The 26335-nt window shown below is 35.5% G+C and overlaps 1 protein-coding gene across 4 annotated transcripts in view; it reads left to right on the forward strand.

Moving 5' to 3' along the window:
• Nucleotides 1-26335, forward strand: part of ERCC6L2 (ERCC excision repair 6 like 2) — a 135819-nt gene that overhangs the window by 58487 nt on the left and 50997 nt on the right. For all 4 annotated transcript variants that reach the window (XR_001177085.2, XM_013048341.2, XM_013048343.2 and 1 more), the window contains 6 exons: nt 354-467; nt 1383-1502; nt 7769-7840; nt 8452-8597; nt 11302-11397; nt 23346-23445. Coding sequence is in view for 3 of the 4 variants with exons in the window: in XM_013048341.2 (XP_012903795.1) it covers nt 354-467; nt 1383-1502; nt 7769-7840; nt 8452-8597; nt 11302-11397; nt 23346-23445 (648 nt within the window). In the remaining variant the exon portion in view is untranslated. The remainder of the gene's footprint in view (nt 1-353; nt 468-1382; nt 1503-7768; nt 7841-8451; nt 8598-11301; nt 11398-23345; nt 23446-26335) is intronic.

Consider the following 26335-nt stretch of genomic DNA (forward strand, 5'->3'; position numbering starts at 1 on the left):
GGAGAGGATAGAGAAGGGACAGTGAAGTATGACCCTGCCCCTGTGCCATTTTTTATTAGCAGGAACCTCTTATGGCAGCATTCTCTACCACTATGTATCATGAGGGTAGATGCTTTCTGGAATGAGGACTTTCTCCCCTCTTTTATTAAAAACATCACCAAAAGTGTGAGTCTACATGAAGTGATTCATGAATCTTTTTACATAATGGCAGACCATCATTTTCTCAGAATGTATTGTGCCAGTAGTGACCAGATGATAAACATTAGTGTGAGCGATAGAGTTTATGAAGTCACTTGTTACATAGCTGTGTTAGTCTCTTGCGTGTTTTTATTTTCTCTTTTTTCTGGTTACAGACCAATTCACATGGTGAAACAGTGAAAACCTTGTATTTCAGTTACCTTGCCGTCCTTCAGAAGGTAGCCAACCATGTTGCACTACTGCAGTCTACTGGCACCTCCAAACACCAGGTTTGAGTTGGTTTTGTACATTTCTTTATGATGCTAGTTGATATAAGGATTTTGTATTTGCTATAAAATGCCATAGCCAAGTATCTTTAAGTTATTTTTATATGTAGTTGAAGAGGAAACTAACTTGCTCATGTTTTAATTTAGGTGTCAAAGAAGTATATGCTCTTTAAGTTTTTTAAAGAGAAAACTGAAGCCTAAGTCAAAATAATAATCCTTTTTTATGCCTCTGTTAGTGCTGCTGTATTTGTTTTCCTAACATGATACAATTACTAAGTAAGATATTTGATGAGTCAGTCTCATTCCATTAATAGTGTATCTAACTCCATTTATCCAACCTACTGGATTAAAATACATTTACAGTAATCTGTATATTAAATATTAGGATTATATCCCAAGTTGGCAAAAATCAGCAATTTCAAAGTTTAGAAATAAATGCAATCATATACTTTGATCATTTCAATTGTATCTTATTCTAGAGCACACATAAATAAAAAGAAGTCTTTAAGGCTTATTTTTTATTGCTTTTTAAGGCTTTTTTAATATAATTTTATATTTTCTTTTTGTGTTATAGTCTTCATGCTGTTCAAATATAATTTTAAAATCTAATAAGCATTTAATATTGTTATTTGATAGTACTGTTTGCTCTTTGGGAAGTATTTGAGTCCTTGACTTAGAGATTAAAAAGAATAATGATAAAATTATTAGTCCTATCATTTCAGAACTCATCAAAGCCATATATAATTAATATTATCACTTTAACTTTTTCTAAATTATTAGTCTGACTTAGAGAAGATAATATCTTCAAAGTAATATATTCCTTCTAAATAGAATGTTTTCATAAACAATCTCAATTTATATATATATATATAAATGTGTTCGGTTGAAATTTCTTTTCTTCTATCTTTTCCTCCTAAGGAAACACTTATCAAAAGAATATGTGATCAGGTATTTTCCAAGTTCCCAGATTTTGTGCAGAAAAGCAAAGATGCAGCTTTTGAAACCCTTTCTGATCCAAAATACAGTGGGAAAATGAAGGTAAGTGCTCTTCTTTCAGGCTGCACACACATAAGCGTGATACACAAAATATTTATCAGTGGTATGATGGAGACACTAACTAATCAGAAAGATACCCAATCATTCAGAAGAGACTGTGGCCAAAGACAACTGATGTAGCCGTATCATCATTTACTAACTTACAATGAACCATGCATGCAGTAGGTTCTCAATTATTGCTTACATCAAATATACTTCAGACTTTCCTTATTGATTTATGAGATATACGCCCTCTTAAAAATGTATGTTGTTGCCACATATATAATAGCTTAGCTTCAAATGTTTAAGAAGATTATCTATGTCTAAACTGAATTTTCTGCCAATCTATATTGGAAAGTTGCTAAGTGTCAAGTTGTAGCAAGGGAGCATTTGTTGTACACTAGGAAACTGACCTATAGATGCTGTTCTACTGAGGGAGGGTGGGAAAAATAAGGCTAGGTTCTCCAGCCATGACCCAGGCCTTGGGGCATTGCCTGTGACAGCTGCATGAATTGCTGATAGCTTCCAGCCTTTTTGCAGTCACTTTGTTTAACTCTTTAGTAACTATGAAGAATCTTTATTTATGGATTCAGAGATTATTACCAAACAATTCCCAGCATTATAGTTTAATTAAGAAGAAAGTAAGTTACTTCTTTTGGCTAAATAAATAAGTGATTTTAAGTAGTCAGGTGGTCATTTTCTTAAAATCTTGGAAATATTTTTAGCAGTTAATTTATATAAACTCATAGTTTAGTTTGCTTGGACCTCTAAATTCAATGAAATAAAATAAAAACCAAGAATATTACCTTAAAAACTTGTGTAAGTATTTTTTTATTGAGATAAATTGACATATAACTATGTTAGTTTTAGTTTTAGGTATACAGCATAATGATTTGATATGAGTATATGGCAAAATGGTTATCACAATACATTTAGTTAATATCCATCTCCACACATAGCCTTTTTTATTGTGATGAGAGCTTTTAAATTTTTTTTTTTTAAGATTTTTATTTATTTATTTCACAGAGATCACAAGTAGGCAGAGAGGCAGGCAGAGAGGGGGGGAAAGCAGGCTTCCCGCTGAGCAGAGAGCCCGATGTGGGGCTCGATCCCAGGACTCTGGGGTCATGACCCGAGCCAAAGGCAGAGCCCCAACCCACCCAGGTGCCCCGATGAGAACTTTTAAGATCTACTCTCAGTAACATTCAAAGATGTAATACAGCATTTTACATTCAAATATGTAATACAGTTGCTGTACATTACATCCCCAGGACTTAAAACTGGAAATTTGTACCTTTTGACCACCTTCACCCAATTTGCCTGCCTTCACCCACTGTTTCTGGCAACCACCAATCTATTCACTGTACCTATAAATACAAGCATTTTTTTTTAAGATTCCACATATAAGTGAGATCATAGGATATTTGTTTTTCTTTCTTCTACTTCATTTAGCATAATACCCTTCATGTTGTTGCAAATGCCAGGGTTTCCTTCCTTTTTATGTCTCAATATTCCATGATACATGTATATATCACATTTTCTTCATCCATTTTTCTGTCAACAGACACTTAACATTTTTTTCCACATCTTGGCTGTTATAAACAATGTTCAGTAAATATGGGGGTGCAGATGTCTTACTGAGATCTGTTTCATTCTTTTGCATAAGGCTATTCAGTTTTCCCAGCACCATTTATTTATTTATTTATTTATTTATTTATTTTTAAGATTTTATTTATTTATTTGACAGAGAGAAATCACAAGTAGATGGAGAGGCAGGCAGAGAGAGAGAGAGAGGGAAGCAGGCTCCCTGCCGAGCAGAGAGCCCGATGCGGGACTCGATCCCAGGACCCTGAGATCATGACCCGAGCCAAAGGCAGCGGCCTAACCCACTGAGCCACCCAGGCGCCCACCCAGCACCATTTATTGAAGAGACTCTCTTTTCCCCCATTGTATATTCTTAGTTCCTATGTCATTAATTAGTTGACTGTATATATGTGGGTTCATTTCTGGGCTTTCTATTTTGTTTCATTAATCTTTATCTGTTCTATAATAGCATACTGTTGTTTTTTTTTTTTTTTTCATAATCTCAGCATACTGTTTTGATTATAGTAACTTTGTGGTATAGTTTTAAATCTGGAAGTGTGATGCCTCCAGTTTTTTGCTGTTTCTCAAGATTGCTTTGACTATATGGGTTTTTTTGTGGTTCCATGCAAATTTTAGTATTGTTTGTCTTATTTCTGTGGAAAATGCTGTTGGAATCTTGATGGTGATTACACTGAATCTATAGAAGCTTTGAACAGTTGGACATTTTACAACATTAGTTCCCAACCTATGAACACTGAATACCTTTTTATTTAATTGTGTCTTCTTTAATGTCTTACAGTTTTCCGTGTACAGGTCTTTCACCTTCTTGGTTAAATGTATTCTTGGTTACTTTATTCTTTTTGATACAGTTGTAAATGGGATTGTTTTCTTAAAATTTCTTCTTCTGATATTTCCTTATTGGTATATGGACAGACAATGCATTTTTGTAGACTGATTTTGTATTGTACTTCATTGAATTTATTAGTTCTAACAGTTTTTTTTGGTGGAGTCTTTAGGGTTTTCTGTATATAAGATCATGCCATATATAAATTAGGAACAGTTTTTCTTCTTCCTTTCCCATTTGAATGCCTTTATTTCTTTTTCTTGCCTAATTGCTCTGGCTGGGACTTCTAGTACTATGTTGAATAATAGTGGCAAGAGGAGGCATCCTTGATTTGTTCCTGAGCTTGGAGGGAAAGCTTTCAGTTTTTTTCAGTGAGTGTTAAGTTAGCTGTAGTCTTGTCATATATGGCCTTTATTACGTTGAGGTGTATTTTCTCTATACCCACTTAGTTAAGAGTTGTATATAAAGATTTTATTTATTTATTTAACAGATAGAGATCACGAGTAAGCAGAGAGGCAGGCAGAGAGAGAGAGGAGGAAGCGGGCTCCCTGCTGAGCAGAGAGCCCGATGATGCCGATGCGGGGCTCCATCCCAGGACCCTGAGATCACTACCCGAGCTGAAGGCAGAGGCTTTAACCAACTGAGCCACCCAGGCGCCCCAAGAGTTGTATATTTTTAAAATAAGTCTGTGTTAGTGAGAATATTCTATGATTTATTATCATAATAAATAATTCAAACCTAACAATAGTAAATTTCCTAACAATCTTTCCTAAGAATAGTTTATTTTTGTCATCCATTTTGCTGACCTTATTTTTAAATAAAACCATGTAAAAAGCTCAATTAATTTGGATCTGAGCACTTATTATCCCCTTGTTTCCCAGGCCAGAAATCATGGCCTCCTGTGAAAACTGTATTATCTGTTGTTACATATTTAAATTGCATTTTTTATGACTCTTCACTAAAAAGTTACTCTTGATATTAAATGAATTTTATAACTCTACATTTTATATTCTTATACTCAACATATGATTTAAAATATACTCTTGGAGTTTTCTTTCTTTTTTTTTTTTTAAGATTTTATTTATTTATCTGACAGACAGAGATCACAAGTAGGCAGAGAGAGAGGAGGAAGCAGGCTCCCTGCTGAGCAGAGAGCCAGATGTGGGGCTCCATCCCAGGACCTTGGGACCATGATCTGAGCTGAAAGCAGAGGCCTTAACCCACTGAGCCACCCAGGCGCCCCCTATTGGAGTTTTCTGATTAAAATAATTATTACATTTAATTTTTGTTACTATTTTTAGAAAGGAAAAAGCAAGCATGTTGCTAGAGGCTGGGTAGGTGTCTGTATATGTGAAAGAAGCCTGTAATTTATTTGTTTTGTGAGAGAACACCAACAAGATGGAGACTGATAGTAATAATCCAGGGTTATATTTTTAAGATTGTGTATCATCATCTGATTGTCAACATCATCTGATGATTTAGTGATACAAAGTGTATAAGCATATAACCTATTGCCTCTGGGGAGAGTTAAGAAATCCAAGTTGCATGTGTGTCTTGAATTCAGGTGATACAGGTTATGCTTTTCTTATTATTCATCAGCCTGCAGCTGTAATTTGTTTGTTGATGTAATGTTTATTGTACCCTTCATACCCTCAAAGCTACACTCATGAACTCAGCCTCTTTCTCTTATATGTGAAGGTCTTTTTTCTTTTTTTTTTTTTTTTTAATCTCAACTTCTATTTAAATGGATGGTCACAAGCTGAACTTACTCCCCTGATAAGAACCCTCATTTTCCCTTCCCTTGGGAAATACCACAGGGCCACTTACTGTGAGGAGCTGGGGGAAAAAGATTCAGGAAACCCAATTTAGTGCTGTTGGGATCATATAGGGGTCATGTTCATCTCTAGGCCTAATTTGAGAAGATTTAGGCCCAAGATTTCTTAGCTGTGAACATTGTTATTTACAACACTCCTTGGTATTTACCCAAATGAGTTAAAAATCTCACACAAGAGCCTGCACCCAGATATTTATAGCAGTTTTATTTATAACTTCCAAAACTTGGAAGCAACCAAGATGTCCTTCAGTAGGTAAATAGATAAATTGCAGTTATTCAGACAATAGAATACTATTCAGTAATAGAAAGAAATGAACTATCAAGCTACAAAAAGACACAAGGCAATTTAATTGCATATTGCTAAGTGAAAGAAGCCAGTCTAAAAGGCTACATACTGTATGATTCCAACTATATGACATTCTGGAAAATGCAAAACTGTAGAAAAAGTAAAATGATAAGTGGTTGCCTGGGGTTTGAAAGGAGGAATGCATAGAGGGAGTACAGGGAATTTTTAGGGCAGTGAAACTGTTCTGTGTAAGACTGTAATGATGAATACATGTCATTATATATTTGTAAAAAATCATGAAGTGTACAACACAATGAATGAACCCTAATGTAGGTAATGTAAATAGGCTTTAGTTAATAATAATAATGATGTAATAATAATAGTTAATGATTATATATTATCAATAATAATTTATTCATTCATCAGTTGTTACAAATGTACCACTCTAATGCAAAATGTTAATAATAGGAAAAGCTGGGTGCAGGAGAGGGGCAGAAGTGCAAGATGGGGGAATGAAGTCTCTGGGAGTTCTCTGTATATTCTACTCCATTCTTCTATAAATCCAAAGTTGCTCTAAAAAGCAAAGTTTTTTAATTTTAAAAAGCTAATGTATTATGTGAAACTCTAATGCACATACTTTATATAGAATCAGTTGTTTTATTAAAAAACAAAGTAAATGCAAAGCTTATTTTGCAAATAAATGCAAAGCTTACTTTGTAAGTTCTGCGAGTATTAAAATTAGGTTTACCTGATTTGTGACATTTTTATTCACCATTTGATTGGTTATCTGAGTAGCTTTCTTTTTAACTCTGTGGCTTTTTCCGAGGGATTGGACGCAGGGGTCAGAGTTAGTCAACTATTGAAAGTGTCTTATGTTTCTTATATTGCTTATAATTTTTTATTTTAAGTTTAAATGCTTATCAGTGGATAAACAAAATTGCTGAAGTCTTTGTTGCATAATTCAGAAAAATTTTAAGCTTAGTTCAGAAAATTCCTTTTCTTTCCTTTGTGGATTACTTTTCCACAGTGTTCTGGAACTGTCATTGCCAGACGTTGAAATGCCTGTTTTAAAAATAACAGTATTACTATTATAAATAGGCTTTGGATTATTTGCTCCATCCCTAAAAGCACTGTGCATGGGGGCAAATTATTGACATTTTGAGGTCAAAATCAAGTCTGGAAGTCAGGGCTTACTGTAAATAGAGAAGCAGAAGGGATAAAATGAGAAGAGGTGTATATGTGACTGATTATTTTAAGAAAATAAATATCAAGACTTTTAGAACTTAAATGTAATTAAACACATTTCATTACATCTATCTAGAAAAAACTTAAATACTTCCTAAAAGGAATGCTGTTCTGTAATTTAGTTTCTGAACATATTGTAGGTATAAAGAAAGTGTGCTTTAGAAATTAAATTAATTCATTTAAATGCATCCCATAATCTAAAATGCTTCCTTTTTATTAAAACCAGATGAGATGAAACAAAAGTCTTTGGGAACCTTACCTCATTATTGACAATATGATGATGAATAACATCTCATGTAATATCTAATACTTTATTTCTCTAAGTTGGCAAAAATGAAGGGAATTAGGAAAGAGGAGTGAGGTTATATTGTATAAAAATAACTTTTAAGAAAAACTCAAGTGATGTTTATATGTATAAAGTGTGCTTTTAGTTGGAACTGTTTCACTGGTGGTTGATTTCTGTGGTTCATTTCCAGGTCCTTCAGCAGCTTTTAAATCATTGCAGGAAAAACAAAGATAAAATACTTCTTTTCTCCTTTTCCACCAAGGTGAGTTTCTTCTGAAGTATATTCTTGATTGGCCCAGCACTAACTCTGAGGCACAAAGCCTAAGAGACATATGTGTCCAGCCACATTTTCTCTCCTATACATACTATAGTGAGATAAGCAACTTTTAAAACAGAAGACGCTTAAATCTCAAAGATACCAAGGTTATTGTCAAATAGCAGATTCAAAGATAGATTTTTAATTCTCTGTTTATGTTTTTGCTATAATTAAAATATTCAAGACACTTAAGAGATTTTAGAACCTGGAAAATAGCACAAATAATGAAAGTTATTTACATAAATTGGCCAATACTTTTCTTTTTATTTAGTTTTAGTTTAAAAAAATAAAGTTTGATTTCTTTTTTTCCTTAAAAGGTTGATTTTTTTCTTTTCTTTTTTTTTTAAGACAAGCATTGGTGAACTTTAGAGTCAGTTTCAGGATAATAGGAAGAAATACATTAGCCAGAAGCTAGGAAAATATTTGTTGCTCTTATAATTGTAAGAAAGAATTTGTAAGCAGCAATTATTAATACTTAATAAATCTTATCTCTATAATTGTATGAAACTTATTACACCATGAATTTGTCTTTGCCTTTCTTCATATCTTTTCTGTAGTTGCTTGATGTTCTGCAGCAATACTGTATGGCGGCTGGACTTGAGTACCGACGACTTGATGGAAGTACGAAATCAGAAGAAAGACTGAAAATTGTGAAAGAGTTCAACAGTACACAAGATGTTAACATTTGCCTAGTATCCACAATGTAAGAAAATAAAATTTGATAACTTGATTTTTATCTAATTGCTTTTAAGATTTAGGGTAATTTAAAAATTATTACTGGACTAATTTTCAGTGGTTATGCTTCTATTGCTTTGTTTTATTTGGCTTTAAGGAGAAGCAGCAAAAATGCTATTAATTATAACTGAAATAACAATATCTTGAGTTTTACCTAACCTTTTCTCTCAATTTTCTTATCATCACTGAATTCTCCTTATATGTCTGGGTTTATAAAGATAACAATCAAAAGAAATGGATGTTTCCTCCCAGGAATTTTCTGTGATAGTGTTTTTATTCATGTCTTGTGGTCAGAACAGCCAGACTTAATTGAATAATCAAGTTATTAATCATATAACTGAGAATCATGTGTAGCAGTATTTTTAAACTGTGTTCAAGGAGCCCTAGAGAGTCCACTGGGCTTAGTGGGCCTGGTACTTCCTCCCTCTGTCTACCTACCTCATCCTCAGCAACTCCACATTAATAGGTTTTATAGAAGTTAAATCAGTTGTAACACCTATTTATGAATCTCTCAATAAAACCTTTTAAAGAACATACACACTTTAGAGAAAGAGTTAAGCCAATATAAACATAATAATCCCTTTTTGGGAGTAACAAATCCTTACTTTGACATCTAATATGTAAGTATTTTATAGATCTGCCCCCACTATCTTTCAAAAAGAATTTCAGAGGACTTTAAAAACAAACATACGTAAAATGTAAAAAGTCAACACAATAATTACTTAAAATGGGAAATAAAATCATGTTTATGATGAGTGAGCCACTGTTGAGAACTAAGTTATTCTCATATTCTTGCAATGAAGTCATAAGGAGAAAAGTTCTAGATTCTCATTTTCCTGTGAATGAATCTAGAAATACTTTCTCACATGAGCACTTCCTTACCCACAGAGCATTAAATAACATAGAATATTGTCTTCAGTTAAGTTTTATAAAGTACACACAAGCATTCTTAATTTCCTATATAATAAACATTTTTGATTTCTTAAATAATGTTTTTCAGACTCAACTTCAACAACAGTTCAAATAGTACAGAACTTCCCATGACAAGCAGTCATCTCAGTCCTTTTCTGCTCACACCATCTAATTTGATGAGATTTACCAGAAAGCTCCTAATTATCTCTTTATATTAGAAATTGTTACTTAACCCATTCATTGAATTTTTAAAGACCGCATTTTCTCATGTTTAAAAGTCCTAGTGATATTTTTCAGATCTGCCTAATTGTTTTTACTTATATTTTGTTCTTTATGGTTTCTAGCCTTCATTTCTTTAGTAATTTTAATTTTTTTTAAATCTCTTTTTGGGGACGCCTGGGTGGCTCAGTTAGTTGGACGACTGCCTTCGGCTCAGGTCATGATCCCGGAGTCCCGGGATCGAGTCCCACATCGGGCTCCCAGCTCCATGGGGAGTCTGCTTCGCTCTCTGACCTTCTCCTCGCTCATGCTCTCTCTCACTGTCTCTCTCTCAAATAAATAAATAAAATCTTTTTTAAAATAAATAAATAAATAAATCTCTTTTTGAATGGCATTTTTTGCTCTGCTAACTCCTTTACTTGGGGCTGCTAATCCTTCTGTTTGTTTTTCTTTCTGCTCTTGCTTATGGTGGATGGTTTCTTCACACATTTTGTAATTTTTTATTTTGAGCTTATCTACCGTGGGGCTTTTTCCCTCTGTTTTAGGCAGAGATGCCATGCCAGCCACATAGGGATGGGAATCCATGTTTCTTGCTTGGCTTCTGTTGACATCCTAAGAGTGAGGCACTTCATTAATGTTCGGTACAGCCTCCACTGACATCACAGAGGGGATTTGGTTATAGCTGAGCGTAAAGGAACATCCCCAGCTCCTCAGTCTGTTTTCTCTGACACCCTCTGGGTGTGGATGAGAGGCACCCCATTAAGGCAAGGGTGGAGATCTAATCTCCTCACTCAGCCTTTACTGACCAGGTTGGGAGTGGGACCATAGATTTTTTTTTTCCATGGTGTTTACAATAGTCTGGTTATTATCTAACATTTTTCTGTCTTAAAAGGCTTTACGTTCCCTGGTTCTTTGGCTAAAGGAAGAAGGCTTTTCTTGGGGCTTTTTTGTCTCAACTGTTGGCATTTCCAGTATACTGGTTTCTTCAGAACCCAATCTGGGATTTTTAGGCAAAAAGACAGCTGGAGAACTCATTGCCATATCATTCCTAAGTTCATATACTCCCTAGCATGTCTTTGTTCTCTCTACCTTTCTGAGTCTTATGTTTATTTTATATATGATGTCCAGGGATTTTTAGCTGCACTTAGTAGGAAGAATAAGAAGTGTATCTACTTCTGTATTGACTTTTAAAAATGGCTATATTGCTTTATTTAGCTGGACTATTCTTAGAATTTTTAGAATGCATGTGAGGAGAATTGTATAGCATAGTATTTGAATAGCCAAAAAATGAAAAAAACCAGCACAACCTACTTATGTGGGCTTTAATGGTCAGTTTTTTAAAGGGATATTCTAGAATGGTAGAAAAATGATATTTCATAGCTATTTTGGTTTTGGCGTGTTTGTGTTGTAATCTTCTTATTTTTATGATGTTAATGTAAAAACATTACATTACATTTGGTTACAGAAACCTGGCACAATTGAATTAGAGGGCAACAGTTATGTTTTTGCTCTTTTAATATGCCCCTTTCTGGTTCCTCTAGGGCTGGTGGACTAGGCCTCAATTTTGTTGGTGCCAATGTTGTTGTATTATTTGATCCTACTTGGAATCCAGCCAATGATCTTCAAGCAATTGACAGGTATAATACTGACAAAATTTAACAAGTACTTTTTATCTAAAAATATTCCTTTTTGACTCTATTAGATTGCTACTATGATTAGAAGATAGAGAAAACCCTGTGAAAAAAAATTGTATAACCCTGAATCTGAATCCAAATGGCAGCCTGAGAATAGCAGTTTATTTTCTGTACATCCCCAAATCCCATTATTATGACAGGACTGGTTTAAGAAGGAACAAACCCATAATACTGCTGGAAGAGAGGGAAGGTCACTACTAGTAGATCAGAAGTTTTGAGAAACTTCTAGAAGACAGAACGTAAACAGAATTTGTATGATCAAGAAACCAGCAGAGAAAAACCACAGTCCAAAGTCAGTAGGAGAGCACAGAGAAATTTCAAGCTTGGGGTCAGCAACTATAGGATGTAGAAAGAGACCAGATGGAATTGTGGGAAATTAATTAATGTGCTAATCCTAAAACCATTTCCTCTCCTACACTCCATATATAAAGAGGAATTGGCCTACAACAGATGCCCCTTGATCAAATGTGAAAGATTTATTTCATAAATTTTATAAATAAGTGGGGAATCAGACTGACAGAGGTTTTTGCAGTGGACATTAGGACCAGATCATAAAGCAGAGCTGAACCTAAAGTAATCCCAGATCTCTGTGGAACGCAAAAAGGGGGGAATGATTAAATAGACCTATGTACCTGTTTGGAAATCCAGACCAGCTTTCCTATACAGTCCGTCCAGTTCCTCATTTGTAATTATGAATGGAAAATTAAGAATTATGAGATGGGGGTGCCTGGGTGGCTCAGTTGGTTAGGTGACTACCTTCGGCTCAGGTCATGATCCCAGGGTCCTAGGATCGAGCCCCATGTCAGGCTCCCTGCTCAGCAGGTGAGTCTGCTTCTCCTCTCTCTCTCGCTCATACTCTCTCTTTTAAATAAATAAAACCTTTTAAAAAAAGAATTATAAGATAGTTTAATAAAACCAGCAGTATGAAAGAAAAAGGCCAAGATGAGAAACAGACCCTGAAGGAAATAAAATAAGAATGGGGCACCATGTAAAGAAGTGCATAGAAGATAAAAATAGAAATTCTTAGATATTAGGGGCACCTGGATGGCTCAGTCCATTAAGCACCTGCCTTCAACTCAGGTCATGACCCCAACATCAGGCTCTCTGCTCGGTGGGGGATCTGCTTTTCCCTCTCTCTTTGTTCCTCCCCCCTGCTTGCTCGCTCACGCTCTAGCTCTCTCTCAAGTAAATAAATAAGATCTTAAGAAAAAAAAAAAAAAGAAATTCTTAGAAATTACAACTATTGCCAAATAATTCAGTTCAAGGTCTAAGTAATAAAGTGGAGAGGACTGAAAGTGGAGATTGATATGGAAAATAAAAGGAATGATTATTTTAGAACACAATGACAGGGCAGGAGAGAAAAAATACACATAGTGGTGAAATTTCTGAATTCCAGAGATAAAGAAAGGGGCTAAATGATGCCAGAGTGAGAAAGAGGGAGAGAAAATTATTTATAAAATAAAGACAAAAAGAAAAAACAGGTTACCAACAAAGAAATAAAATCATATTCATTTCAGCCGAGCAGAGTTTGAAGAACAGACTTTTCATCTGCATATAGAATTCTGGAACATAACTGAAGTTGTCAAAGTGACAAAATTCATATGATGATATCTGCAGGAAAATAATTTTGACTTTATAATCAGCTAAAATATCAGTATGTGAAGGAAAATAAAACAACTCTTGACATCTAGGAACAAAGAAATTTATATTTAAGTCTAAATAACTAAATAATGGTTTAGTTAAGAGGCTTAATGCAGTTTTAAAGAAAGAATTCTCAAAAATATGAAAGGATGGTATAAGAAAATTAATAAGAGGGGTGCCTGGGTGGTTCAGTCAGTTAAATGTCTGACTTTGGCTCAGGTAATGATCTCAGGGTCCTGAGTCGAGCTCTGCATCTGGCTTTGCTCAGCAGGGAGTCTGCTTGAGATTCTCTCTCCCTCTGCCTCTCTCCTGGCTTGTGCTTTCTCTCTCTCTCTCAAGTAAAAAAGTAAAATTAAAAAAAAAATAAGAATCAAAAACTAAAATTCCATATAATTTCAATAAAACACTGGAGGTGGGGATAATTGTGTTTGAATCTATATTTCATCAAAAAAGAATTAGAATATCTTAGTTTTCAGATTTATGCCAAAAATTGTTTTTAAATTTTAGCAAAAAATTTAAGGACAACAACTAGGAGAGTTAGGCATAATAATCACTTGGTTCAATTTTTAAACACAGATGTTCAAGCTCCATCCTTCTGGTATTCTTTTTTTTTTTTTTTTTTAAGATTTTATTTATTTATTTGACAGAGAGAGAGATCACAAGTAGGCAGAGAGGCAGGCAGAGACAGAGGGGGAAGCAGGCTCCCCGCTGAGCAGAGAGCCCGATGCGGGGCTCGATCCCAGGACACTGAGATCATGACCTGAGCCAAAGGCAGCAGCTTAATCCATTGAGCCACCCAGATGCCCCCATTCTTCTGGTATTCTAATTCTGTAGGTGTAGTGTGGGGATCTACAGTTTCCACTTTAAGAAACTCCTCAGCTTGTACATCAAAGGACAGTAGCTACAGAGTAAAAAACAACCCACAGGAGAAAGCACTTGCAAATTATACATGATAAGGACTTAACATTTAGAATATATAAAGAACTTCTAAAACTCGGTAACAAGAACCAGAAAATAAAAACCCAATTTAAAAATAGGAAAAGGACTTGAATAGACATTTCTCCAAAAAAGATATACAAATGGCCAATAAGAACATGAAAAGGTGCTCAATATTACCAATCATTAGGGAAATGCAAATCAAAACTACAATGAGATATTACTTCAACCCATTAGGATAATTTTTTTTTTTTTTTAAGAGAGCTTGTGTGTGTGAGTGGGGTTGGGGAGGGTTTGAGGGAGGGGGAGAATCTTAAGCAGGCTCCATGCCCAGCCCAGAGCCTAGGCAGGGCTCAATCTCATGACCATTAGGATAACTATTATCAAAAATAGTAGTAGCTCAGTATGTTAAGTAGGCTCAGTAGGTTAAGCACCTGCCTTCATCTCAGGTCATGATCCTGTGGTCCTGGGATCAAGCTCCACATTAGGCTCCTTGCTCAGTGGAGAGTCTGCTTCTCCCTCTCCCTCTGCCTGCTGCTCCCCTTGCTTGTGCACGCTCACTCTCTCTCTCTTTTTCAAATAAATACGTAGAATCTTGAAAAAAAATAGAAAACAAGTCTTGGTAAGGATATGAAAAAATTAGAACCCTGTGCATTGCCGCTGGGAATATAAAATGATGCAGCTTCTATGGAAACAATAGGGTGATGTTTTAAAGATTAAGTATAGAATTTCCGCATTTTGAATTGAAAGCAAAAACTCAAAAAGATGTTTGTACAACCATGTTTATAGTAGTATTATTCACTGTAGCCAAAAGGTAGAAGTAACCTAAATGTTCACTGATAATGGATAAACAAAATGTATTCTGTACATAAAATGAAATATTTAGCCTTAAAAGGAATGAAATTCTTTGTTTTATAGAGTTACAGTTGACATACAGCCCTCTATAAATTTAAGCTATACCATAATGGCTTGACTTACATGTATTATACGATGAGTACCACAGTTAGTTTAGTTAATACCCACCATCTCATGTAGCTTCTAAAAAACAAAAAAGAAAGAATGAAATTCTGTTACATGCTAAAACATGGATGAACCTTTAAGACATGCTAATTGAAATAAGCCAGATATATAAAGACAAATATGGTATATTTCCACTTATATGATTGTATCTGGTATAGCCAAATTCATAGAGACAGAAAATAGAATGGTGTTTATGAGTGGCTAGGGAAAGGAGGACATGGGGAGTTACTGTGTAATGGGTACAAAGTTTTTGTCTGGGATGATAAAGTTGTGGAGATGGATGATGGTAATGTTGTAAAACAATGTGGATTTTCTTAATGCTCCTGAACTGTATGTTTAAAAATGGTTAAAATGGGGAGAGTGTGGGCGGTTCAGTTGGTTAAACATCTGACTCTTCATTTTGTCTCAGGTCATGATCTGAGGCTTTTGAGATTGAGCCCTGTGTCAGGCTTGCTGACACTGGGCATGAAGCCTGCTTAAGATTCTCTCTGTCCTTGCCTCTGCCCCTCCACACCCCACTTCAATGCACTCTTGCTCTCTCAAAAACAAAACAAAACAAAAGCAAAAACAAACAAAAAAAACCCCACATGATTAAAATGGTAAATATTACATGTATTTCACCATAGTTCTTTAAAAACTACCCATGGGCATCTGGTGCTCAGATAGTTAGGCATTCAACTCCTGATTTCGGCTCAGGTCATGATCTCCAGGTGGTGGGATTGAGCCCTGTATCAGGCTTTGCACTCAGCATGGAGTCTGCTTGTCCCTCTCCCTCTGCTTTGCACCCCACCTCCCTACCCCTCACCGCTCATTTTCATGCACATGTACTCTCAAATAAATAAAATCTTAAGAAAAAAAACTAACCAAGGTGATTGTGATACAATTGATTCCCAAATCCACTTAGAGAAACATTGGAAATTAGAAATAAAATCAAACAGAACTTCCAAAATAAATTTTTTTAAAAGTCACTGAGAAAATGTGATTATTTCAGTAAAGGATTAGAAATATGAGTGAGAGGAATGTGCAGTGAGGTATGTGCAGTGAGAGGGAAAGAAACTGAAAAAGCATGGCAAATACAAAACATAAAATAAACTGTAAGAAATAAGGCTAAATATAAATATGAATGGGCTAAAACTTCCTTATTTGAACAAACAAAAAAAAAAGAAAGTTAAAATGAAAAGTTAGATTCAGGTCTATGCTTACTACTATATATAAAATTGAAAAATACAGAGAAGGTTAAAAATAAAAATATACTTAAAAATCTAATTAGGGAGATAGTAACAAAAAGTAAGAGTGGCAATATTAATATTAAGCCATCAAGCTTCAAAGCAAGATGCATTAAGGAAAAAAATGGGGAACAATCAATGAGGAACATAACAAAGCCAAAACTCTTTTATGATGAGAAATGGACAAATCCACAATCATGATGGGAAACTTAATATCCCTCTCTCAAAAATTAATGGATTAGGCAAAAAAAAGGAAATATATAAATTATTTAAATAACAGTTATTTAGCCTTGAATTTAATAAATGTATATAACCATATTACAACTGAAAATACCCATTCTTTCATTTTAGAGCATACTTTTAAATGACTACATATCTTAATATAAATCACAAGGACTAGATTACATGGCTACAGTCAAAAGACCCTAGAAAATAACAATGAACTTGTAGCTAATAAAAATCTAGCCATATGGATTTTTTAACTATAATTTTAAATAACTCTTGTATTAAAGAGGAAATCAAAAAGTGATGCCAGCAAGATGGCAGAATAAGAAGCTCTAGGTACATGTTTCCCTATGGGTGGATTAAAAAAAACAGAGACTGATTAAAATAACTTCATTGGATCCCTTTAATTCAGTCAGAGAACTATACTAGTTAAACAAATTCCCAGTGAAGAAGAAGCTATATTCAAAACTGGGAAATTTCATGGCATCTTTACTCATTCTTGCCTCAGCCCCATTCTCTAATGCAGTACAACCAGGAGGAAGCAACAAATTCCCAGTACCCTCCCTTTCAGGTATGGAACACCTTTGCAACTTTCTAACCTGTCTGTAAGCTGCCAAAGGGAATTGTTTCAATTTCACCTGACAGTGCTTAGAGGAGGAATAGTAGCATAGTTTGGATCTCAGACTAGCAGAAGCTATTGAAAGCAGTGATAGGCCCCATGGTGCATGAAAGCTGCAGTGGGATTCTATCCCTGGTACATGATATTGCAGTAGAAGAATATGATAGAATATGTTTAAGGCTCTGAGAAGACACTGAAATGAGACTCTTTGGGAAATTAAGACATTTAAAAGCACGTACATATACACAGACCCAGGCAGGACATATGACCAGAAATGACCAAAGTAGGTTTTAATCCTTACCCTGATCTTCTCCTAAGACTTAAGATATACCCTGCTAATTAATGTGTGTTTTCCATACTAGCTTTCAAAGACTAGAAGTGGCTATTTTATCAAGTGGCCATTTTTTTTTTTTAACAACAAAACAAAACAAAAACATCAGACATTTAAAGAAAGAGGAAAACCTAGTACAGACAGAGGAACAAAATCTCCAGAAACTATCCCTGAAGAAACATGGGCATAGGACTTAGGTGACAAAGAGTTTAAAACAACTGTCCTAACTCTAAGAGCTGGATGGAAACTATGGACAAAGACATAAAGAAAATCAGGGAAACAATATATAAACAAAATTAGAATATCAGCAAAGAGATAGAAATTATATATAAAAAACAAATAAAGCAAAAACTCTGAACCTGACAAATACAATAACTGAATGTAAACAACAACAACAACAAAATCACTGGAAAGACTCATCATACTCAAACAGGCAAAACAAGGATCAGCAAACTTGAAGACAAATCTGAGGATAAAAAACAAAAACAACAATGAAACAAGCAAAAAACAAAACAGAACCAAACCAAAACACCCATCAAAACAACAACAGCAAAAACCAAAACCAAAACAACAGAGAAAAATGAACATAACTAAAGGAATTTATGGGACACATCAAATAGACTGAAATACATATTATAGGAATCCAAAAGAAGAGCGAGAAAAGGACAGTTACTTGAAGACATAATGACTGAAATAATAATGACCCAAATTTGGGAAAAGACATGAATATACAAATACAAGAAGCTTCACAAACTCCAGGTAGGAAAACCCAAAGTGACTTACGCTGAGACATGTTATCAAGTTTTAGAAAGTTAAAGACAAAGAGAATGAGAACCTTGAAAGCAGCAAGAAAAAAATGACTTGTAATATACAAGGGATCCCCAGTAAGAAGACCAGCAGATTCTCAACAGAAACTTTATAGGCCAGAAGGCTGTGGAATGATAGATTTAAAGTACCAAAAGGAAAAAAAATCAACCAAGAATTCTGTATCCAGCAAAACAGTCGTTTAGAAATGAGGGAGAAATTAAGACAACAGAAGCTGAGTTTGTTATCACTAGACCTGCCTTACGAGAAATGCTAAGAAGAGACTTTCAAGTTCAAATTAAAGGACTCTTAACAGTAACTCAAGGCCCTATGAAAATATAAAAACCAGTATTACTTTAATTTTGGTTTGTAAGTTTACTTTTTATAGGATTTAAAACACAGGGGTGCATGGATGGCTCCATTGGTAGAATATGCAGTTCTTGCTCTTGGGGTGTGGAGAGATTACTTGAAAATGAAATCTTTAAAAAAGAAAAAAATTCTTTAAAAAAGAAATAAAAGACAAATTGCATAAAACTATAAATCTGTGTTAATGAATAAATGATATGTAAATGTTTAATTTGTGACATCAGCATAAAAGTGGGGGGCAGAGCTGTAAAGGAGGTTTTTTTTTTAATGCAATTGATGTTAAATTGGTATCATTAAGATAAATTGTTGTAAGTCTTGGATGTTATATATAATCTTCACAATGAAACTATCTGTAGACTATACACAAATGGAAATGAGAAAGGAATCAAAATTTGTCACTAAAAATATAACGTGGAACACAAGGCAGGCAGTAATGGAGGAAATAAGGGGAAAAATAACCATGAGACCTGCAGAAAACAAATAAAATAGCAAAAGTAAGTCCTTCTGTATTGTTAATTACTTTATTGCTTTCTAATAAAGATTTTATTTATTTGACAGAGGGAACACAAGTAGGCAGAGTGGGAGGGAAAAGCGTGATCCCAGGTGAGCGGAGAGCCCAAAGCAGGGTAAATCCCAGGACTCTTGAATCATGACTTGAGCTGAAGCTGAACCACCCAGGTGCCCTTCATTAATTACTTTAAATGTAGTCGGGTTACAATTGGGTTAAACTCTCCAATCAAAAGATACAGATTGGCAGAATAGATTAAACAACAACAACACACCATATACCAACTATATGCTGTCTATAAGACATTCACTTTGGGTTTAAGGACATACAGAGGTTGAAAGTGAAAGGATGGAAAAAGATATTCCATGCAAATAGTATAAAAAAGAGAGTAGCATGATTATTCTAATATCAGACAAAATAAACTTTTGAATACTGTTATAAAAGATAAAAAAAGGATAATACACAATGATATATAGTATATAATGATATAATTCCCTGATGGAGTCTACCAAGCACAATGATAGTTCTCGATTTAACTCATCCAGAGCTATAACAATTATAAACATAAATGCACCAAACAAATGAGCTCTAAAATATTAAAGCAAATATTGACAGAATTGAAAGGGGAAATAGTTCTACAATAGCAGTAGGAGACATCAATACCCCATTTTCAATAATGTTTAGAATATCCAGTCGGGAGATCCAGAAGGAAAGACTTGAACAGCCCTATAGACAAATTGGACCTATGAAGCATGTACAGAACCTTCCTTCCAACAAGAGCGCAATACACATTTTTCTCAAGTGTACATAGAACATTCTCCATGATAGGCCATATGTTAGGTTATAAAACATGTTAATAAATTTTAAAAGATTGAAACCTTACAACTTCTTTTCCAAACACAATAAAATGAAATTAGAAAACAGCAGAAGAAACACTGGAAAATCCACAGATATGTTGAAATTAAATGGGGCCCCTAGGTGGTTCAGTCAGTTAGGTGTCTGACTTTTTGATTTCAGCTGAGATCATGATCTCAGGGTTTTGAGATGAAGCTCTGAGTTGGCTCCCACTGGACATAGAGCCTGCTTGGGATTCTCTCTCTCCCTCTTCTATCCCTCCTCCCCCTCTTGGCTCCCCCGCCATTATCTAGCCCCACTTGTGCACGCTCTCTCTTAAAAAAAAAAAAAAAAATGATGGGCGCCTAGGTGGCTCCGTCAGCTAAGTGCCCCAACTCTTGATTTCAGCTCAGGTCATGATATCTGGGCTGTGAGATTGAACCCCAAGTAGGGCTCCACATGGGTGTGGAGTCTGCTTGGGATTCTCTTTCTCCCTCCCTATGCCTCTCCCCCACCTTCATTCGTACTCTCTCTCTCTAGAAAAGTAAATAATTTTTTAAAATTACACTCCTGAACAGTACACTCTTAACCAATGGGTTATGAAAGAAATCACAAGAGAAATTAGCAAATATCTTAGGAAAAATGAAAATGAAAATACAGTGTATTAAAACTTATGGTAAAAAGTGAAAGAAGTGCAAAGAGAAACTTATAGCAGTAAACACATTTCAAAAAAAGGGTCTGAAATCAACACTCAAACCTTATACCTTAAGGAACTAGAAAAAGAAGAACAAACTAAACCCAAAGCTAGCAAAAGGAAGTTAATAAAGATTAGATCAGAGATAAATGAGAGACTAAAAGACAGGGGGAAAAAATTAACAAAACCAAGAGATTCTTTTTCAAAATGATCAACAAACTTGACAAACCCTTAGCTAGATTGACTAGGAAAAAAAAATAAGGCTGAAATAACTAAAATCTGAAGGATAGGGGGACATTACTATTGATTTTACAGAAATAGAAAGGATTGTAAGGCAGTACTATAAACAGTTGTACACCAACAAATTGGATGACCTAGATGAAATGGACAAATGCCAAGAAACATAACTTACCAAGACTGAATCACAAAGAAGTAGAAAATAAGAATAAACCTTACAACTAATAAAAAGATTGAATCAGTCATCAGAATGCCAACAAACAAAAACCAGACCAGATGGCTTCATGGAGGGATTCTACCAAGCACTTAAAGAAGAATTAATACCAAACCTTCTGAAGCTCTTACTAAAACTTGAAGAGAAAGGAACACTTCCTAATTTATTCTGTGAGGCCAGCATTACCCTGACACCAAAGCCTTTATGGGGTAGGCACTATTATCATACCCATTTTACATGTGAGGAAGGTGCGACACAATAAATTGAAGTAACTTGTTCAAGGTCAGAGCCAATGATTTCAAGATTTGAATTCACTTACCCTGACTTGCAGAGCCCACACATTAACCAGCCTCTCTCCACTGACAGCTCTAAAGGAAAATAATCAAATGAAAGCCACAGAGAAATCTCTCTCGTTCTCTCTCTCTCTCTTTTTTATTTTTTTTAATCTTAACATTTGTCGTAATCTTGTTCTTTTTCATCTGGGCCATTAAAATCTAATATCCTATTTATCCCAGGGTACTATGTTTTCATACTCAGTTTAAGTTAGTTGCCAATAAAACTAAATGAACAGCGTTTCTCTTTCCCTCCCTGCCCTTTACTTGATGCTGGCAGGAGGAATCAAGGAGAGAAATGAAGATCTAGACCTCCATACTGTAACAGTTCCCCAACACTTGTTTTCATAGTAAGAAGACCATCACTTAATATATCTCTTCTAAAGATTTTTATTTATTTATTTGACAGACAGAGATCACAAGTAGGCAGAGAGATAGGCAGGGAGAGAGCGGGGAAGCGGGCTCTTTGCTGAGCAGAGAGCCCGATGCGGGTCTTGATACCAGGACCCTGGGACCATGACCGGAGCCGAAGGCAGAGGCTTTAACCCACTGAGCCACCCAGCCGCCCCTAACATATATCTCTTCCTAATTGATGAAACTGATGAAGCATAGGTCCAAAGTAACATGTTATAAGGTTTTTATCTGTGTAGATTAAAGAATATATATTCTAACAGAATCTGTCCTATTCACCAGTTGACTGAGCACACATCCAAAAGCCGTTTCCTTAGATCCATTAAAAAAAAGTTTTAAGACTCCATTCCACTGTGAGAGAGAAAGGGATTGTGAGTCCCTCTGTATATGGGCTGCAGGATGAAAGTGAGAAGGCAGTAACTTACTCTGGCTGTGCTGTTCCGCAGGATCCCACATTCCCCTCTGCACCTGCAAGATTTGTGGGGCCCTGGGATACTCTTTAGTAAAGCCCTTTTCTATGAGGAGCAGTGGGTGAAGGAGGCAGAGAGAGAACGAGATACAACAACACAGAGTGACTTTACAAGGTTAAATTAAATTTCCCCCAAGTTTTAACAGTTTCAAGCATGCGGCGGTATGGCCTTGCCCCTGATCCTCACTGCCCAGCCCATGACTGTAACAAATATTTAGAAACAGGTGACTTGGGGCACCTGGGTGGTTCAGTCAGTTAAGCATCTGCCTTCGGCTCAGGTCAGGATCCCAGGTTCCTGGGATTGAGCCCCACATGGGGCTCCCTGCTTAGTGGGAAGTCTGCTTCTCCCTCTGCCTGCCCCCTCCTCCTGCTCATATTCTCTCTCTCTCTCAAATAAATAAATAAAATCTTTAAAAAAACCAAACAGGTGACTTCATTCATAGCATCCAATAAAGCCTTTACCTGAGTGAAGCTGCCAGGCCTAGACCTACATTAACCAGTATGGTAAATCGGGTTATTGTTTTAAATAGCACTATGGTCCATGTCAAAATACCTGGGGTGCTAGTCAACTGAGGGATTCAGTCAGACAGGAATCTCTGAAATTAAGGCTGCAAATTTGCACTTTCCCCTCCCCCATTTTAAACAATTTCATTGAGATACATATAATTAACATACAATGAACTGTGCCTACATTTCTTTCTAAATTAATATTTTAGTAACAGGGGTGCCTTCGTGGCTCAGTCTGTTAAGCTTCTGCCTTCAGCTCAGGTCAGGATCCCAGGGTCCTGGGATTGAGCCCCACATGGGACTCCCTGCTCATTGCTTGTCCCTCTCCCTCTGTCCCTCCCCCTCTGCCCCCTCCCCCTGCTTTCTCTGCTCTGTCTCTCACTCTCTCTCTCAAATAAATAAATAAATAATCTTTAAAAATTTTTAGTAACATTCCATTTTTCTATCCTAAAGCTATCTCCTGATCCCAAGTTGTTTCATTTGATTTTTGTTGGTTTTGTTTTTAATCTTTTTACAGAGCATATAGGATTGGGCAGTGCAGGGATGTGAAAGTGTTTAGGCTAATATCTTTGGGAACTGTGGAGGAAATCATGTACTTGCGACAGGTATACAAACAGGTAAATATATTTTCCTTTTCCTAATTAAGAAGTAAACATTTATCTATTTCAAAAATTTCAGAAATTTGTGTAAAAATGTTTTCATTTTATTCTAACTATAATATGGAATTTAATATTATGAAATATATTTTCAAATATATTCTGTAAAACAGATGGATTCTTACATTCATTGATATTCAGAGCTGAAATTTTCTTTGAGTAGGACTTCTTAAGTTTTAATGTGTACATAAATTATGTAAGGATCTTTAAACTATGGATTCTGATTTAGTAGCTCTGGGTGGAGCCCAGGATTTTTAACAAGCTCCCATGAGTGCCAACACTACTACAGACCACAATTTGATTAGCAAGGTCACAGCTTCCCCCCCTGGGGGGTCAAGACATGACTTTATGCCACAGATGGGAGACAGGTGCACTGGCACATTGATCTCACAGCTCTCTGGGCAGCAAGTTTACCTAAACCGACTTCCAGCCTTAAGAAACCTTTCCAGGTAAGTGTTCATTTTACTGTTTTCTGTAGGTACCATGGCATGAAGACGACTAAGGGGAAAATCCCTTACACATATCTAATGCAACCATTCCATGTTGTACATAATGAAATTGGGACTCAGGGACACCCAAGTAAATGGAATAACAGGAATAGCACTCAAGTGTACTAACTGCTCTGCTGGTGCTTTTAGTGTTTATCTGAAATTCTATTAACTTTTTAATATCTTTAGGGTATCAATTACCTCACCATTTATGGCTCTAAATAAACAAAATGTATTTAGTTTATAATTGCTCACTTGAGAAGATCTGGAATGAGTTTCAAGTTTAATTATAAATGTTAAATTTGAGTTACTCCCTATATATTCCCGTTGGCATCTATTTAAGAGCAAACATCTGCCACATGTGGTGGTAGTTAACCTAAGAATGATCCAATCTTAAATTTATGCTGTTTTCTTAATTCTAAAAATAGAATTGTACACAGCAGTTTTTGTTTTTTCTTAAGGCACTTAACTGTATAAGAAACCTTTCATCTTTTTGTTCTTTGGTATAGCACAACTACTTGAACATTATTTTGTTCAGATATATTTAACAAGTGTTGGAAAAAAGTAGAACATTACTCTTTTCATCTTAGGAGCAGTTTTTTAGAATACTGTCTTAGACTTGTCACAATCCAGTGTGATTTTTCTGTCCCTTTTATATATATATATATATATATATATATATATATATATAGTAATTTTCTCTCTTTATATATGTATTATATACACAGATATATAATACATATATAATACTATTACTTCAGAAGATGAGGATAATGTCCATTATCAGAAGTTTGTATGCTCTACTTGGTTATTAAAATATTTTTCAGCATGAGCCCTTTAGGAAAGATTCAGCCATATAATTTAGTAGGCACAAATCAGGATAATAATGGCAGTTGTGTGAGGAAAAGGCAAGAGATGTGATTTAAAGGTTGACTGGCATTTGAACAAAGAGTGCACATGACATACACATTCTAGCTAGCTTTCTGAGTATTCCTCAAATTCCTTGGGGAAAAAGAAATCCAAAAGTGATTTTTTTAAATGTTATTTATTTATTTAAGAGAGTGAGAACAAGTACGCACAAGTGAGGGGAGGGCCAGAGGGAGAGGGGAAATCTCAGGCAGACTCTGCTCACAGCATGGAACCCCATGCGGGGCTCAATCCCACACCTCTGAGGTCGTGACCGAGCTGAAACCAAGAGTCAGACACTAAACCAACAACCATACTAAACCATCTTAAACACCAAAAATGATGTTAAAAAAAACTGTAAAAATTTTAGAAAGTAAGAAGAGTTCTATTTGGGGCCCAGAAGTTATAAGGAACCCTAAAAGACAAAAGGCATTTGGACATTAGATTGAAGGAAGAAGCCAAGGTAAACTCAGAAAGAGACTATTAAAAAAGGTAGGTACAGCTTCTGGATATTCCCAGTTAGAGTCAGCAGATACTAAAAAAAAAGGCAGGGAGTCTTAGGATGACTATGATGCCCCCTCTTTGGGTTATAATTGATGATCTAACAAGATGGATTAGCTCCATACAATCTAAGCCCAATTGCAGCAAATTACAGCCAACAGTGGTGTCTGCTGTCAAGTAGAAACAATAAATAGAAATACTAGAAGCAAAGAAGACAGAGCTCCATATTTTGCCGAAATTGAGAAGAAAGTCCCTCCTGTTGCCCAGCAGTTTAAATACTTGCACTTCGCCTGCTCTGAATGATCACTGCAGTAGGCGGAGATAAGAATGTAGGGTATTTGAAGACAGATGAATACCCAACAAAAAAATAATTGTTGAACAGTTTAAGAAAATAAACACTATGAAAATAGTCCTCAAAGATACCAAGTTCTAATCTCTGGAATCTGTAAATGTTACTTTACGTGGAGAAAAAAGGGTCTTTGCAGATGTGATTAAGGATTTTGCAATGGGGGGGCGGGGAATTAGCCTGGATTAGCCAGGTAGGTTCTTAAAAGGTTCTTATATAAGGTTCTTAGGGAAAGAAGCAAGGGGAAATCTGACACAGGAGAAAACAATGTTACCACAGAGGCAGAGAATGGAGTGATGTGGCCACTTGCTAAGGAATGCTGGCAGCCCCCAGCAGCTAGAAGAGGCAAGGAATGGATTCTCCAATAGAGCATCTGCAGAGAGATTGGCCCTGCCAAAACCTGGATTTCAGCCAGTGATACTGATACCAGACTTCTGGACTCCAGAACTGTAAGAGTAAATTTCTTTTAATATAAGCCACCAAGTTTATAATTTGTTACAAGAGCCATCAGAACTATTTTAGGCATTCAAAAAGGAGAAGAGGAAGAGGAAGAATTAACATCAGAGAAGACAAAAATTAATAGAAAAGAATAAAATAAACATTTAGAAAT

The sequence above is a fragment of the Mustela putorius genome, unplaced genomic scaffold, assembly GCF_011764305.1.
Source record: "Mustela putorius furo isolate JIRA1106 unplaced genomic scaffold, ASM1176430v1.1 tig00000876_pilon_pilon_pilon, whole genome shotgun sequence".
Classification (NCBI taxonomy): Eukaryota; Metazoa; Chordata; class Mammalia; order Carnivora; family Mustelidae; genus Mustela; species Mustela putorius.